At 37.6% G+C, this 17546-nt stretch overlaps 1 protein-coding gene across 1 annotated transcript in view; it reads left to right on the plus strand.

The window, feature by feature from the left end:
* The window catches only part of LOC308557304 (phospholipid scramblase family member 5), a 33615-nt gene extending 18639 nt beyond the window's left edge, over positions 1 to 14976 (plus strand). The window contains exons 5-9 of the mRNA XM_081137659.1: positions 145 to 365; positions 2403 to 2564; positions 4135 to 4296; positions 6435 to 6517; positions 13381 to 14976. Coding sequence (XP_080993785.1) covers positions 145 to 365; positions 2403 to 2564; positions 4135 to 4296; positions 6435 to 6473 — 584 coding nt within the window. The 3' untranslated portion in view covers positions 6474 to 6517; positions 13381 to 14976. The remainder of the gene's footprint in view (positions 1 to 144; positions 366 to 2402; positions 2565 to 4134; positions 4297 to 6434; positions 6518 to 13380) is intronic.
* The last annotated feature ends 2570 nt before the right edge of the window (positions 14977 to 17546 follow it).

The raw sequence follows: 17546 nt of genomic DNA on the forward strand, positions 1-17546 counted from the left end.
ATTTTCATAAAGAAGTTACCATATTCTTAATAAATAGTCTGTCACCATGTTTGTTTGTTTTAATAACACTACCCCTTTTACTTATTTAAAGACATGATTCTAAGCAAGGCATTATTTTGAAGAATTTTTTTTTTGCTCCATCAGTGATACTTGGAACTGAAACCTCGAACAAATATGAGATTAAAAACAGCTTGGGACAAAGAATATACTTTGCCGTGGAGGAAAGTGTCTGCTTCAATCGCACTTTCTGTTCCACCCTGCGATCCTGCACTCTGAGGATCACCGACAACTCGGGTCGAGAGGTGATCACAGTGAACAGGCCCTTGAGGTGTAACAGCTGCTGGTGCCCTTGCTACCTACAAGAGGTCAGTCATTGGCTTTGGTGTGCTCTTTCCCCTGCCTTTCAAAAGACTGGCAACTATTTCTTTAATAAATGACCCTCATCTGGAACTATGGGGCAATTAACCTTTCGATAGATTGGATTAGTATGTCTCTCCTTTAGAATCAGAACAGCTTGAAGATTTGGTAAACCACTGTTTTTTTTCCTTTCTAATCAAAAATGATAGTGGCTTCCATGATGTTAATTGGTGAGGACAGCTCATGCATCATGTAAATGATGCATATCTTCCTGAATCTTGTTATTAGCATGTAATTGTAATACCATTAAGTAAACCTACCCTTTGTCCCTTTGCCTTCTCTAATTGTAGCAAAGTTCAGGAAGTGCTAAGTGACACTGAACTCTCCTAAGGCGTTCCCTCCTGGTTAGGTAATGTTATTTAGTACAGAATGTCACATGGCATTCACTCATTTATGACGAACATTGAGGTCTGGAAAAGACAATGTTATTGTTCTAGAGGGAGTCATTCAATTGTTTTATATATAATTGATTCCATTACACTTTAATGGACCTGTAATAATGACTATTATTGACATAATGCAGGTGATAAAGAACATCTACTTGCTTTGATGTCTTCGGTATCATGACATCTCTATGAGCTAGAAAGCATAGGTTTACATTCCACATTTTGCAGTTGAGGAAACTGGTGCTTAGAAATTGGAGATGACTTAGCTATGGTCACATATCTAGAAAATATCATAAACGGGACTTGACCCAAGTGTCCTTATTCAAGAGCAAGTGTCTCTATGAAGGGCCTGTGTGTGAGTTACTCTATTCAGCACAATGGAAATAAATATTAATAAAAGGAGGATAGTTAGGGAAGGTTATTCTCCAACTAATTCTCCAGCTATTTATAGCTAATCACCTGGCTAACTAATAAGATAGCTAAGGTACTCATACATGGAGCCCAAGAATTTCCATTGTCTTACTGAGGATATTTAAGATCTAATATGCCCCAAAATGGTTTAGTCAGTATAATCACAGAATATATGCCCATTTGAATATTTCTGATAATTGTTTTATTTTCATAGTAGTCAGTATTAAATTAAACATAAGATGTATTTTGATACCCATTAATAATTTTAAATTTCATCATAATCAAACCAATAACTTTAAAAGTGATCCCAGAACAATTCTATAATTCTAAGCAGTCTTGTTGAAACCACTTTTGTCTATGTAAAAACACTATGGACATACACATAAGACTATGAACTTAATAAAAAGAAAAGACAAAATGAGATATAATGACGGAGGATTAGTTTGACTTAAAAGCAAACAATTTTCATTATTTGCACCCACTGCCAGCTTGTTTTACAAAGGATTTGATTTGGCTACGTTAACTACTGAAATACAATGTGATAGAAAATAAAGAAATTAGAATTGAGGGTAATGGGTAAAATACTAAAGTAAAGTTGAAAATGCAATCATTGCTAGTCTTTAACACTTTGGAAGAAGTTAAGCAGGGATCATATTGGTGTGTATTAACTGAGCTCTGCAGAAGCATTTGCTTTTAACAGAACACAGGGAATCTGGAAGTTGACAATCTGAAGAGAAAAAAAATATGAATATTTAATAATTGATAAGAGGATTAAAATATGTGTTTTGTGGCAACAACTGAAAGGGAGTAGATATTAGGTCCCTCATTGGGAACAGCTTCCCATGCTTCACAACTGTTGTAACTGCAACAAAAATGGCAAAAAAGCCAGTGTCCCAGAGTCAAAAGATAGTTCTAGGATAGGTTCTCTTTAGGGAAGTAAGGTTAAAGACATGGACTTTTAATGCATAATGCCAAACATATAGCTATACAGTAAGTTTCTTAGTTTCTATAAAATATGGGGGGAAAAAACACTGCATTGCTTCCTTAGAAGCAGATATTTAAAATTAAAATGATTTGTAGAATATGAAAATAATTTCCTAAAAATATATTGTTTAGAAGTAAATTTACATTATAATAAAATTAAAATATGATGACCTTAGAAAATCTTATTATTCTCTCTCCTTACAGTTAGAAATCCAAGCTCCTCCTGGTACTATAGTTGGTTATGTTGCACAGAAGTGGGACCCCTTTCTGCCTAAATTCACAATCCAAAATGCAAACAAAGAAGATATTTTGAATATTGTTGGTCCTTGTGCAACATGTGGCTGTTTCGGCGATGTGGATTTTGAGGTATGATTGATTAAATGAAAGACTTTTTCACTTAGGTCCTGATTTTTTGCAACATAATTCAATTCTTTCTCATGTTCAAATCATGAAATATCTCTGGAATAAATTTAGAAAATAATATATTTGTGAAATAATGTAATAAACCAATATTGTACATCCTTAGAGTAACTTGTAATTTCAGAAATACTAAGGAATTTTTTAAACATACTACAAAAGTTTTATTTATGTGGAAGTATGGCACCCATGGTATAAAGAAAATATATATAGTTTAGAATCACTTAAATTACATCTTCTTTCCTATAGCCCTGGTGGTAACATGCCCCAGTTCAGATCTCATCTCAGAAGCACATTCCTTTACAATTTAAAAAGTTATGTTCATAAGACTTGCCAACTTTGTTTTGTAAAATTATCTGTTCTCACATAAATGTGTTTGTGTAAATCGAATGTTAAAAAACAGTAAGTGGTTGCATATTTAGTCTGTATCAATACGAATTATCCTACAGCTTCTCTTAGAAGTACATCTTAGGCAGAGGAGATGGTCTGATTTAAATTGTATATTTATTTTTTATCCATTCATTCATGTATGTCCACCTAGGACATTCAGTTTGTAGGACTTGAGGGGACCACAGTCACATAGAGTACAATGTAAAATTTTGCAAAATGAGATCTCCTAACTCCACCCCACTCCAAAAGGACTTGGCATGGCTCTCGTAAGAGTAAAGTGTAAAAAACATGCTGTATGCTCAGGAAGAACTTAGACATAGGAGTTTTAGTATTTGTGGTGCAGGCATGTCCTAAGTAACTTCCTCCATTTCTGTATCCTACTGACACACTGAAAGTGAAAGTTTATCCTGAATCCCTTTCAGCCCTTGGATGGGAAACAGGAAACAAATGACTAGCTGATAAGTTTCGTTCTGCAAGCCTTCTAGCTGAGGAGCACTATAGATTTTTTATGTCAAATTAGTCTGAATTTCCTGTGTGGTATATTAGGACTTTTTAATGCAAAAATAGGACTTATGGTTGGTTATAAAGGAATGATCTAGTAAATGTCTAATAGAGTATAAAAATGAGATTAAGCAATGCTAATAATATTGAAATGTGTTTGTAATTATAAAATAAGCAATAAAATTTTAAAAATTGTACCTAGACGTGAAGCTAATTCCTTCTAAAACCTTTCTCTAGCATGTCTTTTTTCCCTTGCTCTGTCTGTCTCTCTCTTAATGACGAACTGAGCTTGAAAGCCCAGCCCTGCAGTGAAGGACTTACCTCCCTGGGTAGGCTCCGGGCCTGCTGCCGTCTAGGGGCCGGCTGGCCTGGATTCTCTGTTGCTATCACAGTCTCCATCCGAATCCAAAAATGAAAAAGAACGATGATGCATTAGAAAACTGTCAGAAAAGCAAAATTCCTGAAGAGTGAACTGGAAATTTAACCCCACACACCGCTGCTCATATCAAGGGATGAAGGGCATCCTCCTGTGGCTTAGGGGGCAGTGGTCAGTCCTCTCCTGAGAGAGGCGCGGAGCAGGAAGCCTTCTGCCTCACCCTCCACTTTAAAACCCCTCGTCTCCCTGCAGGTGAAGACCATTAATGAAAAGCTTACAATTGGGAAGATTTCGAAGTACTGGTCGGGGTTCGTCAACAACGTGTTCACCAACGCGGACAACTTCGGGATCCACGTGCCCGCGGACCTGGACGTGAAGGTCAAGGCGGCGCTGGTGGGCGCCTGCTTCCTCCTGGTGAGCCGGGGCCAGCGGGCCACGTCCAGGGGGGCGCTGCTGCCAGGCAGCCTTCCCTCCGCTCCTCCCGCCTCGCCTCCGCCTCTTTTCACACTCACTGAAAACAGGTGAACACAGATATCCCAACTGCTGACCCTGGATAAAGCTCAGGGCAGTTTCCTTGCTTAACAAGAGCGAGGTGCTGCTCAGAATGTGAGAGAGCCTTTCTTGCCCCCCGCATGTACCCAGAGACAGGAGATGACACAGAGGCACACATTCCCATCTGACCAAGGCGGTGTGTCTCTGCCCTCGCTTTCCAGCTTCCTGCTTCATTAAATACATTTTCTCTTTGGTGTGGAGATTGGTGCTGGAAGAACAGACGCCTAATAGCACCTGTGCCAAGAGACTGCTGTCTCCTGTTCCCGATGTCCCTCCAGCATCTCCCTCACTGCCCAGCGTTTTCAACCCGCTCACCAAAACTCATGGAATTTAAAAATACACCTACACTCTACCCCCCACACTGTGCTGTTCTTCAGGGTTTTAGGATTCTAAATCTTATGGTTATATTAATGTGTGCTGCTGGGGGGGAAATAATAGGCCCTATTCACTCAACATCTTTGAAAGACACTTGGGAAATATATAAACTAAAAATAATTCCCTAGTGACATCAATGATGATACTGAGAGAATGCATAATTATGTATACGCAAAATGGTGTGTATGTATGTGTGTGTGTATATATATATATATATATATATAGAGAGAGAGAGAGAGAGAGAGAGAATTTCTTCAGAAATTTAAGAGAAATTACTTTAACTTATTGGTTCCCTACCATTGGTAGAAGGTAGAATTTTTATATAGAGAGCACTAGGTTTTTGTACTTTCTAAGTAGTCACCCTCGATTCCCATTTTCATGTGCAAGTATAACCAAGCGCAGTCCATCTTGCCTGCCACCCAGTATTTCTTTCCCTCCCTGTCCTCCTCCGCTCACCTGGCTGAGCTTTCTAATTCGCCACTCCCTGCGCGCCTTTCCACATTGATCATTCCACATCCACACCAATCTCTCCAAGTGCACACAAACATGCATGTCTGTACACACACACACACACACACACACACACACACCCCTTCTTCACAAAACTTTAATTTGGCCTTATTGATAATCCCTATACTTAATGTTTATATCAAAAGAGAGACCATCTTTAATCTGCCCTACCCACCTCTTGTATGTAACAGGCTGTGGGCCAAAATTGCCCTCAGCAATTCTCCGCACCGTCAGCGATTCTCGGCACACTAGAAACTGGAGAAGCATTGATAGAGATAATGTCCCAATCATCTAAAAGATAACTTTTACTTCAGTGTCCGAGTGAGAAAATACTCACAGAGAATATCTAATGGCTCCCATTCCTTTCTTCCTTTTTACAATAATATTATAAAACATTTGGACACTTTTGCCAGCATAGCTTTTAAAACAATTTCTCACCTGTAGTACCAACATAAATTATTGACTTATAAAAATAAATTGATAGGAAGAATTATGTTTTTAAATTTTAAATGCTGTCTCCATTTTATTGTAAGAGATCTTTTAAAAGAGACTTTGTTGCAAGAGACCTTTCAAAAGCTGCTGGTGTGAGCACATTCTCTGATCTAAAACAGCACTATTCATAAGTACATCCTAATGTTTGTTCTCCTGTGGCTCAGGGCTAGCACCACAACCCATAGCTCTAATCTTTTGCCTCCAAAGTTCCCTCTGGTATAGTTTTTCGGTCCTTTCTCAGATGACTCTCTCGTTGCTGACCACACAGTCCATGATGATATATCTAATTCTTGTTCAAAGGTCAGTGTCCACTACCACTTCCCGCACTGACCCCGAATGCTCTACAATCTAATTCTACAGTCTGGATCACCCAAATTTTGACTGATCAGACCATGCTGATTCAGATAAGGTTTTCAAGTTACTTTGGCTCTGAAAATTAAACATACAAGCATCATGAAACTTATAAATTCCTTTTTATTTTTCTCCCACTGACAAATCACATCTTTCTGGAGCACCACTGGGAAAGATAATTGCTTTCTGGGATCAAAGATTACATGGGAGACTTTTGGTCTTAAATTGTTGCCTTTTGTAAATTCACTCATACTCAGTTTACTTATTTGTAGGATTTTATGTTCTTTGAACACTCACTGGCTGGATTATAACAAGCAAGAGGACAAAAACAATAAAATATGCACAACCTATTTCAGTAAGTAAAAGACACATTTAAATGATCTCTTTCCCTTGAAGATGTTGACATTTGACCCTAATTTTTTTTCATTTTCTTTTAGAAACCCTTGGGCTTGGATTTCATTTCTGAATGGTTTGAGTATTTACTCATTTGTAACACAATGTTAATTATTATGTTTAATAAAGCATAGTGTAATGAAGCAGTTATTTGGTTGTGAATGCATGATAGCTGAAAACAAGATCACTGGCCCTAGCACAGGGTTGCTTTGAGAGATTACCATTCTTCTTATTCTTTTGAAGTTGTTGCATGGGTAAGCATGAAAGATGAGAGCGAGCTAAGGCTTGCAGCATCGCTGATGAAAATTCAATGTTTAGAGAGCACTTTGAAGTTTTTCTGGTACCAAAGCTGGTTACTAATCAAAAGAACCGGATTTCTAAAATACTTTTTCATAAGTAGTCTTTTTTTTTTTTTCACTTTATTTGTTAATCTTCTTATTGTAGTAAGACATTTTTACTTTATATTGGAAAAGCTAAAAGTTAGTTAAATAATATGCTTAAAGATGAGAAGGAAGATAGATGAAATCAATTTGTTCTAGTGGCAAAGGGCACACTTACATTCCATAAGGAAGCTAATATTCACAAACCGAAGCATGCTTCAAAAACATGCCCATGATAGATTTAAATAAGCATATCAATAGACTTCTAGGTCAGTAAAAGCCACACCAGAGGAAAATTTCTTTTGTATGAATGATCATAGTTCTCTCCTTTTGAGAATGAGGAGACAGACTTGTTTTTAAAAAGGACCAGGTCGCCATTTAGGCTCTACTTTAGAATTACACAAATACCAACCAAATTTCCATCCACGTATACAGGTGTTTAGAGAATCTTCAGGCATTCCCCGTCTAGTAAAGGGAACGTGTTCCAAGCACCTGTTACTAAGTTAGTTGTTTGGAATTAGGAATCTGACTTCCAGAAATAACACTATATATGGTAGTTAATTTTCTCAAGTAGTCCCTAAATAACTCTTTAACCTTGGGTTCTGGATTAAGGGCTTTAGCTTGTGTAAGATGGAAAGGGAAGGTCTCTCCACCGTTTTCTGGTTGCTTCCTTTAGTAACCTCTATCCTTACTTTACCCCTTTTCTGAGAGACCCTCCCTTGGCATGCAGAAGCTCTACACTGCCTCGGTCAGTGATGAAAGACCTCCTACTGGTGGGGCAGGACAGAGAAGCACTAACCACCAAAACACAATCATGCTTCAGAATCACACACAGCCTTTCTCCTCTCCATCCCATCCGTTCAGTCGGTGTAACTGGTACCACCTGCCCGTGGGAGCAACGTCGTCAGGGGGGATCTCAAGTCCTGTAAATACCAGGCACTACCTGTGTGCCAGCCGTGCCTCTCCCCACTTACCATGCGGCCTTTCTGCCCTCCTCCCTCCTCTTTGCTACCCGGCAGAGCTGTGTTGATGGTTAAGAAGAGCACAATATTTCCTCCATTTCCGCTTATCTATTTTAACCATAGTGTGTGTGATTTGTGTCATTTACAACAAGCTAAAGGAGATGGCATTTTTTAAAGCTGATGCATATTAACTAATAAAATGGAGGAAAATAGCTAACAATTCCTGGCGGAGTAACAGAATGATATGAAAACAAAGGAAAATCAGGCGGTATGTGGAAGACCTGCCCAGAACCCAAATGTTCTTCCTAAGGATGATCCTGTTTTCATGTCGTCTTTTTGTCTTTTACTTTTGAGTTCTAAAAGGAAAGATTTTTGTAGCTGTCCTAACAGCATCGAATGGCACTTTCACAGTGAGGTAAGAATAGGAGAAAGAAAACATTTATAAATGCTGCATTTTAGCGTGACAATCTCTCTTTGATTTTTAAAATCTATCTAAATGAGCCCTAAAACTAGTGAAAAGAGCTACATAACACCTAAGATAAAGAGATTCCTTAAAGGCAAAAATCCTTCTTAGAATATAGCACACATTTTAAAATTGGCTATTTTAAGTAAAAAACCTGCTGTAGCACTTTGCTCCTGAACTGGCACTCTGACAAATCCATTCTCCCCTTCCTCAGTAAAGGTGAAATGGACCTTTACATGTCTTCTATGGTCTACTTTTCCCTTTCCCACCAAACATGTCTCCATGAGAGATTAGAGAGACTTACACTTTTCAGTGAAATTTTCAATGAAAAGAGTGCAGCTAGAATGAGAGGGCTCCTCTGCATCACTGCCTTCCCTTGGCCCCACCACACTCTCCGAACACAGGGCCCGACTGTTCACTCTGAGATGCACTAAGAAGACTTGATGCAATTCAAATGCCTCCCATTTATTCATTCCTTTAGTCATTGTTATATTAATTTAATATTTATTGAGTCCCCTCTATATGCCAAAATATAGTTCCCCCTCTCATGGAGCTTACAGTTTAAAGAGATAGCTATTAATTCAATAATGATACAAACAATAATTAGATTTCAAACATGAGAAGTGTTTAAAGGAAACAGACAAAGGGCTAAGCAAGGCAGGGAACTTGACTTGGTCAGGGAATGAGGATTGATGGGAATTTAATATATAAAGACTAAGGGGAAGCAGAAGGAAGAGTGTTTCAGACTGAGGTACTAACATTTGCAAACGTTCTCCGCTGGGGGAAGAGGAGACATGACACTCTCACCTGACCTGAAGGCGGCCAGTGATTAAAGCTCAGACAGTGAGGACAAACGGGGTACAAGATGAGGGGGGATGGGGCTTGTAGGCCGCGTTCAAGATTCTAGACTCTGTCCTATTGGCAAAGCATCTGAGAACAGTTTATAAGAAGAGAGCTGACATTAAAGATAAGAGTGGTGAGGATGCTCATGGGCCAATTGGTAGGTTACTAAAGTAGTTTAGGTGACAACTAATGGTAGTTTGGATTAATCTGTCATCACTCAGGTAAAGGGAGAGAACTGAGAAAATTCAAGATATATTTACGAGGTAAAATTACCATTACTTGATGCTGAGTAGAAAATGGAGATTTGAAGGGAAAAGGGGATTTCTGGCCTATCCCATTTTCTGACAGAGGGAACATTAAAATAGGATCTGGTTCAGGAGTAAACAGGGTAAAGAGCATGGGTTCAGTTTTAAACATATTGGATTTGTAATGCCTTTAACTCTTCTAAATAGGCGAGTGGGCATCTTTGCATCTAGTGTATATCTGAAGAGAGAGTTGCATTTATGAGAACTATATGATCCCACAGATATCGGAATATCTCAATAATCACTGGTTTACTTCAAGGATGTCCCTAGCAAATATTTTAAAACATGCATGGACAATAAATTCATTCATTCATTCATTCATTCATTCATTCATTCATAACTAACATTTTTTGAAATTACTTCTATGCACTGTTTCAGGCAGTGGGGATATTATACTTAGTGGCAATTATTCCTAATCTAAAGATGCATTCGATAAATATTTGTGAAGTTCATATTCTGTGCTAGGAGCCTATGTCAAGCATTAAGTTCTAGCATTGAACAAAGCTGCAGGTGTTGACATTAGCTGTGGAAACATGATTAGCAGAGTAATAGTGTTGCAGGCTGGCTGATCAGAAATCTGCTCGCTGGACTGAAGCTGTTGCTGATTTGTTGATTTTCTTTCTTTTTTTATTTTATATTTTATTTTTTACATCACCATTTATCCCACCTATACCTTTCTCCACCTCCACCCACCCCCTCACCTCTGCAGTCACCACACTCTTGTCCATGTCCATTAGGTTTTCTCTCTTTTTTCCTTTTTTTGCTCAATCCCTCCATGCCCCACTACCCCTACCACCCACCCAACAAAGCTGTCTATCCGCTCTCTGTCTATGAGTCTGTCTCTATTTTGCTTGTTAGTTCAGTTTTTTCATTAAATTCTACATAGCAGTGAAATCATATGGTATTTGACTTTCTCTAGCTGGCTTATTTCCCTTAGCTTAATGTTCTCCAGGTCCATCAGCAGAGCAGTATTTCATTGAGTAAATGTCCCACAGCTTTTTTATCCACTCATCTATTGATGGGCACCTGGGCTGCTTCCAAATCTTGGCTATTGTAATAACGCTGCAATGAACACAGGGGTACATATATTCTTTTGAATTAGTGTTTCAGATTTCTTTGGATAAATTCCCAGAAGTATAATTGATGGGTAATTTTAAATTTTTTAAGGTAACTCCATGTTTTCCACAGTGACTGCACCAATCTGCATTCCCACCAACAGTGTATGCAAGTTCCATTTTCCCCACACCCTCGCCAGCACATGTCATTTGTTGATTTGTTGATGGTAGCACTCTGACAGGTGTGAGGTGATATCTCATTGTGGTTTTAATTTGCATTTCTCCGATGATTAGTGACATTGACCACCTTTTCATATGTCCATTGGCCATTTATAAATCCCCCTTGGAAAAGTGTCTATTCAGGTCCTTTGCCCACTTTTTTATGTTAATTCTTCCTACCCATGAACATGGTATATGCTTCCACTTATTTGTATCTTTTTCAGTTTCTTTCTTCAGTGTCTTATAATTTTCTGAGTATAGGTCTTTTACACCCTTGGTTAAATTTATTGCTAGGTATTTTATTATTTTTGAAGCTATTGTGAATGGGATTGTTTTATTAGTTTCCCTTTCTGATAGTGTATTATTAATGTATAAAAATGCAGCTAATTATGGATTTTTATTCTGTATCCTGCTCCTTTACTCAATTCATTTATCAGTTCTAGTAGGCTTTTTATGAAATATGTAAGGTTTTCTATATACAGTATCATGTCATCTGCAAATAATGAGAGCTTTATTTCTTCTTTTCCAATTGGATGATTTTTCAAAAAATGTATCTTTATTGATTTCAGAGAGAGGAAGGGAGAGGGAGAGAGAGATAGAAACATCAATGGTGAGAAAGTCATTGATCGATCCCGCAACCCAGGCTTGTGCCCTGACCAGGAATCGAACCCCGATCACCTGGATCCCAGGTCGACGCTCAACTGCTGAGCCACACCTGGCCGGGAGATCTCCTTTTTGATTCTCTGTCTGGAAGATCTATACATTGATGTCAGTGTGGTGTTAAAATCCTCTAATGCAACTGTATTACTGTCAATCTCTCCCTTTACCTTTAGTATATGTGTATTTTTTGTTCTGAAGTGGGTCTCTGGAAGACATAGTATAAATGGGTCTCGTTTTCTTATCCATTCAGTTACCTTATATCTTTTCATTGGAGCATTGAAGCCATTGACATTTAAAGTTATTATTGATAGGTATGTATTTATTACTATTTTACAGTTTTTTACTGTGTTCCTATAAGTTTTTTTCCTTTCTTTTCCTTCCTCTTCATCTTTAACATTTCTTGTAATACTTGTTTGGTGGTAAAATACTCCTTTAGCTTTTTCTTGCTTGGGAAGCTCTTTATTTCTCCTTTATTTTTAAATGATAACCTTGCTCATTGTAGGTCCTTGGTTGTCATCACTTTGAATATTTCATGCCAGTACGTTCTGGTCTGAAATGTTTCTGTTCAGAAATCAGCTGACAATCTTATGGGAGCTCCCTTATAGGTAACTGCCTTTCTCTTGCAGCTTTTAAGATTCTCTCTTTGTCTTTAACTTTTGCCATTTTATTATGATGTGTCTTGGTGTGGGCCTCTTAGGGTCCATCTTGTTTGGGACTCTCTGCACTCCCTAAACTTGTGTGCCTTTTTCCTCCATCAAGTTAGGGAAGTTTTCTGTCATTCTTTCTTCAAATATTTTCTCAGTCCTGTGCTGTCTCCCTTCTCCTTCTGGTACCCCTATGATGCTGATGTTGTTACTCTTCACGTTGTCCCAAAGGTCCCTTAAACTATCCTCATTTTTTAAAATTCTTTTTTCTTTTTGCTGCCGTTTGTGTAATTTTTTTTCTACCTTGTCTTCCAAATCGCTGATTTGACCTCTGCTTCCTCAAGCCTATTGTTTATTCCTTCCAGTGTATTGTTTATTTCAAATATGGCATTCTTCATTTCTGACTGGTCCTTTTATATGGTTTCTATGTCCTTTTTCATGGTGTTGAGCATCCTTATAATCATTACTCTGAACTCTATATCTGGTAAATTGCTTATGTCCATTTCAATTAGCTTTTCTTCTGAAGAATTCTCGTGTGTTTTTTTTTCATTTGGGGCTTGTTTCTTTGTCTCCCCATTTTGGCCGCCTCTTTGAGTTTGTTTCTATGTATTAGGTAAATCTGCTATGACTCTTAGTCTTGGTAATATGGTCTCATGTAGTAGGTTTTTTGTGGGACCCAGTGATGCAATATGCCTGATCACCTGAGCTGGGTGCTCTAGGAATGTCCCTTGTGTGTGCTATGTGGACCCTCCTGTTGTAATTGAGTCTTGATGGCTATTGGCCTGTTTGTGTGTGGGATTGACCCTCAGGCTCACTGACTGTGAGGCTCAACCCCAACACAGTGTGCAAACTGCTGTGCAGGTGCTAATCACACAAAGCTTAATTCACCTCACCAGGGTTTGGTGCCTGTCAAGATCTCCCTGTGGATATGCTGCTTGTGAAGCTTATCAAATCCTGCTCTGTATTTGTCTGAAGCTGGCTGTGGTGTATCGGTTCTGAGCCTCTTTAGAGCGACTCTGGTTCAGGCCAATGTTAGACACTGACTGTGACAGGACCTGGGCAAACTGTTTGGAGCTATCAGCAACCCACAGCTTATGGCTCCCTCTGCTGGGCCTGGATATATGTGGAAAGGTGATTTTCTGTTTTTCTGAAGTTAATTTCAGAGGATGTTACTAGTTTTCATTCAGAAGTGTGTGCACTTTTGTAATCAGTCACTGATTGATTAAACCTGTTTAAAATACTGGTTTTGATTGTTACTTGTTGCGCTAATAGAAAATAATCTATTCTTTCCTAGGAGCAAGAGAACATTATATTCTCAAAACTACAAAGAAAATTACTTCAGGATAAAGAAATAGAGAGAAATGGAGATGCTGTTACATTTGTCAAGAGAAAGGGGGTTGGGAGAAAGAAGCAATTTATAACAATATTTGGGAAAGGCAGATGGAAAAAGGCATGCAAGGACTCTGAGTCAAGAGCCTGATGGGAAAGTGTGAGAAGCAGGAAGCCTAAGCAACTGGAGTATAGTAAACAAGAAGAAAAGCATGAGTTGCAATGGGAAAAGTGGTTAGGGGCTAGATCATGTATAGTCTGGTAAGACAAGATTGGAAGAGCAATTGACAAAATTTGGCAGCTGATTGAATTTAGGATGCAAAAGGTATCAAGAACTTAAGCTCCAGTTTCTGTTGTAGAAAACTAAAGGTATGACCATGTCACTCACCCAAACAGGTATAACCCAGTGTTATAGTTGCTATAATAGAAGAATGTACATCAAGGCACAGAAAGAATTAGCATTCAATGCGTTTAGAGTGGGAGATTAGAACTCTTAGGAGATAACATATGAGATAAATGCATGTTGCCAGGGTCAGGAGGGGTCAAAGCCAGGAAATGTATAGCTGGGAGAACATTCCCAGGCAAGATCACAGCACAAAGTCATAGAAGTGAGAATCATCATGGTGACTGACAAGAATGAAGAAGCCCCAGGAATTCAGGACCTACACTTTCCCACTCAGCCATACCCCAAGTAGTAGTGCTAGGTCATGATTTAAACAATAGCTTAACCTGGGTGGCTCAGTGGATGGAGCATCATCCTGTACACCAACAGGCTTCAGATTTGATTTCTGATCAGGACACATATCTAGGCTGTGGGTTCGATCCTCAGTCAGGGCGTGAACAGGAGGCAACTTATTGATGTTTCTCTCATATCAATGTTTCTCCCTCTCCCTGCCTCTCTGTCTAAAACCAATAAGAATATATCCTCAGGTGAAGATTTAAAAAAAAAAAAAAGAATAGCTTCTTCTCCTGGATGTATGTACTTTGTACTTTCGTACTTTGTGCTTTGAAATTGATTTAGAAACTAGATTGAAGTCAGTAACTGAGCCCGAGTAAACCATCAGGCCCTGGGAAAAAACAAACCTTGAATATCTTTCCCTATCCATAATATCCTACAGGAAAGAAACTAAAACTCATTAGGTAAATCAGCCTTACTTTCCTCCAAAAGAGGAGCAGTGGTCTGAAGCATAAGTGTATAGCCCAGACAACATACATGGCAGTTTACTAAAATTTGATTCATTTGAGCCTTAATTAGCAGTTTATATACCACATGTATTTTAGATTTGTCTCTTATCAAAATGAGAATAAGCCTAATAAATAACATAAAATTTTAGTGCTTCACAATTTACTCTTACTCTTCTTTTTACAGTCCTATCACTGTATCTTTAATTGTTAAAATTAGGAAGAAAATAAATTATTTATAACATTTTGAGTTCTCAAATTCATTGATTTTTCCTTTATACAAACTTTGATATTTTTCTTTCTTGTAACATTTTTTGTTGGAACCCGTGGATTATGTTAAAAAGAAAAAAACCTTTTTTAATAAAAATTCTCTAAATGCAAATGGTTTTGTCTATTTCTTATAGTAGGACATTTTTTGCAATAAAATCATGTGACCGTTGTACCTTAGTGGCATGTATTATCTTAGTGGCACAACCTTTTATATATTATGTACTTAGTGGCATCCAACTGTCCAGGTGTTAAATTTAGGCATCACAGATTGCAGTAATTTAAATGAAATAATTTATGAAATCTATGGTTTATTTTAAAAATTAAATAATTAAAATTTTGTTAGATAAAAGGAGAAAACCATATTGGCATTTGCTGACTAAGACAGTATTTTATGACTGTCTTCCAAGAAAGTATTATCAAAATAATCAAAATGCATTTTCTGGGCATTTTCTATGTAATTATAAGTATCTGGTTTTTAAGATCAATTACAATAGAAATATAAGAAATCTCAAGCACGGAAATTTGGTATTTTGCCTGAAACAAAACTAAACATGATGAAATGATTTGTTTCAAGAATATTTAAAAGCTAGCATTAATGAGCACATTTTAGACACTATGCTAGACTTCTCACATACAACTCTCATCTAATTTCAATGCACCGTAACAAAATGATTATTGTAAGCCCAAAAGCTCAGTCAAGGAAATCAACGCTCGGGAAGGTTAAAGTGACTTGCCAAATTTTACAGAGCTATAAGGATTTTGCCTACTTTCTACTATGAGAATATGAGTAGACAAGAAATGGCAAAAGGAGAACTTCTAAAACACATAGTATGAGAATTCAAAAAGCCAGGAAAGAAGATTGGAATAAGTAATATTCTCATCAATGGTATATGCTACCACTTTATGGAAAAGCATCATACAAACAACTTAAAATGTTTCATCCACTGACTCTGTCTTTGATGTCATTTTTATGGATGTCTCTGTGGTTACTATTCTATGTAACAGATTAAGTGGTAAATAGACAAGCCTGAAAAAAATCTCTGAGAAAATGTTTAAAATTTATTGGATGTTTTTTAAACTTTGTCAAACATAAAAGATTTAGAAAATATCTTCTTGTATCAATAAATCAGAAAGACTATTTGAATCTACTATTTAATTTTTTCAAAATCAAACTCATTGTAATCAAATGATAAATATAATCTCGGTATTTATTTTGGTATCTATATCATATCCACAAGGACTTTGAATGTTTTAAAATATATTTTTAAGTATGTTTAAAGCTAACTGTAGAAAATACAGAGAAAGACTAATAGAGAAATTAAACAGTTTTTACATTTTAAATAAGCAAGTTGTTCGAAGCCCAGTTACATACGTGTAAAGAGCATGCTTGTCATGTCTTTCATGCTGCAGATGGCAGCAGCTCTTCACGTTTTCAGCTCCGCTTGGCTTTGCCAGCAGCCTCACGGAAACGTGTGTTTCTGTAGAAGGTCCACTTTGCTTTTTCTGTAATCTGCAATAGAAAATGTACTGAATTTGTATGTACGAGGGTGAATTTGATGTTATTTTTGTTATCAAAGAAGAAACACCATTTTTATGGATACATTATACACAGCATAAAAGTTTATTTTGTTGATGAGATTGAATACAATTCCAATCAACTTAGTGAATGCATAGATTCATATTTTTCAGGAGACTGAGTAACACTCTCTTATCAAATAGTTAAAGGCAACCATAAAAATTGAGCATATGATTAAAAGTAGATTCCCAAATCTGATTTGCTATTCCTCTTTAAAACGCAAAATGATCAATGCAAAAAATCTAAAATTACTTAGAATCATGCAGGAAATACCTTCACTCTGGTCATTTGTATGTTGCATCTTGATCGTCTTCACAGGAAATGTATAGACAAAGCCAGGGCACATGCATGAAGTCAAATCTCTCCCAGATTTGGTGATTTGGTCATCCATCAAGGGTGAGTGGGTCTGATCACCGATGGGAATGCCCCACTGTTGCAGAATAAGCTTTTAAAATAGTAAAGTGATAGGAACACAAAAACCATAATGAATGTGCTCTTCAGCACGGTGGAGACAGAGGAGCAGAAGTAGGGGAAATGCAATGTAAAATATAGATAAATCAACTTTATCTGGTATGGGTGATTTTCAATCCAGATTAAATGTTTGAATCAATTTTTAATTTTTTAAATAATGATTGTGCAGAGATTTTTTTTTTAATTCCAAAACCTAAGCTTCATTCTAAAACAATTAAGTCAAAATCCCTAGCCGTGTCTCCTGGGCCACTGTGTTCTTTTATTAAAAATCGTCCGAGTGAGACAGAGGACTACTGAGCCTGAAGCAAGTTCAACTGGAGCAAAGAGACAAGAGAAAGAAAGAACCCCAGAAGAACAGCTACCTGACGTTTTTATGGATGGGACGCCTCTTCCAAACAATAATATCCCCCCATGCCTCCATCTGTCCTCTCCATATTGTCATCAACAGCTCTCACCAACAAAGTCCCTTACATTTCACTTATCGTAAAGAATTTATGGGGATCCAACATGGCTGCAGAGTAGCGGGCACCTCTGGATTGTGGCTGAACTGCATGGCAACAAGCTTGAAAAAGCAGTTGAAGTGTAGCTGATGTGAAATACTGTGAACAGGGAACACAGAGCAAAGACAGAAG

This window comes from Miniopterus schreibersii (assembly GCF_964146895.1).
Source record: "Miniopterus schreibersii genome assembly, chromosome: 5".
NCBI classification, from domain to species: Eukaryota; Metazoa; Chordata; class Mammalia; order Chiroptera; family Miniopteridae; genus Miniopterus; species Miniopterus schreibersii.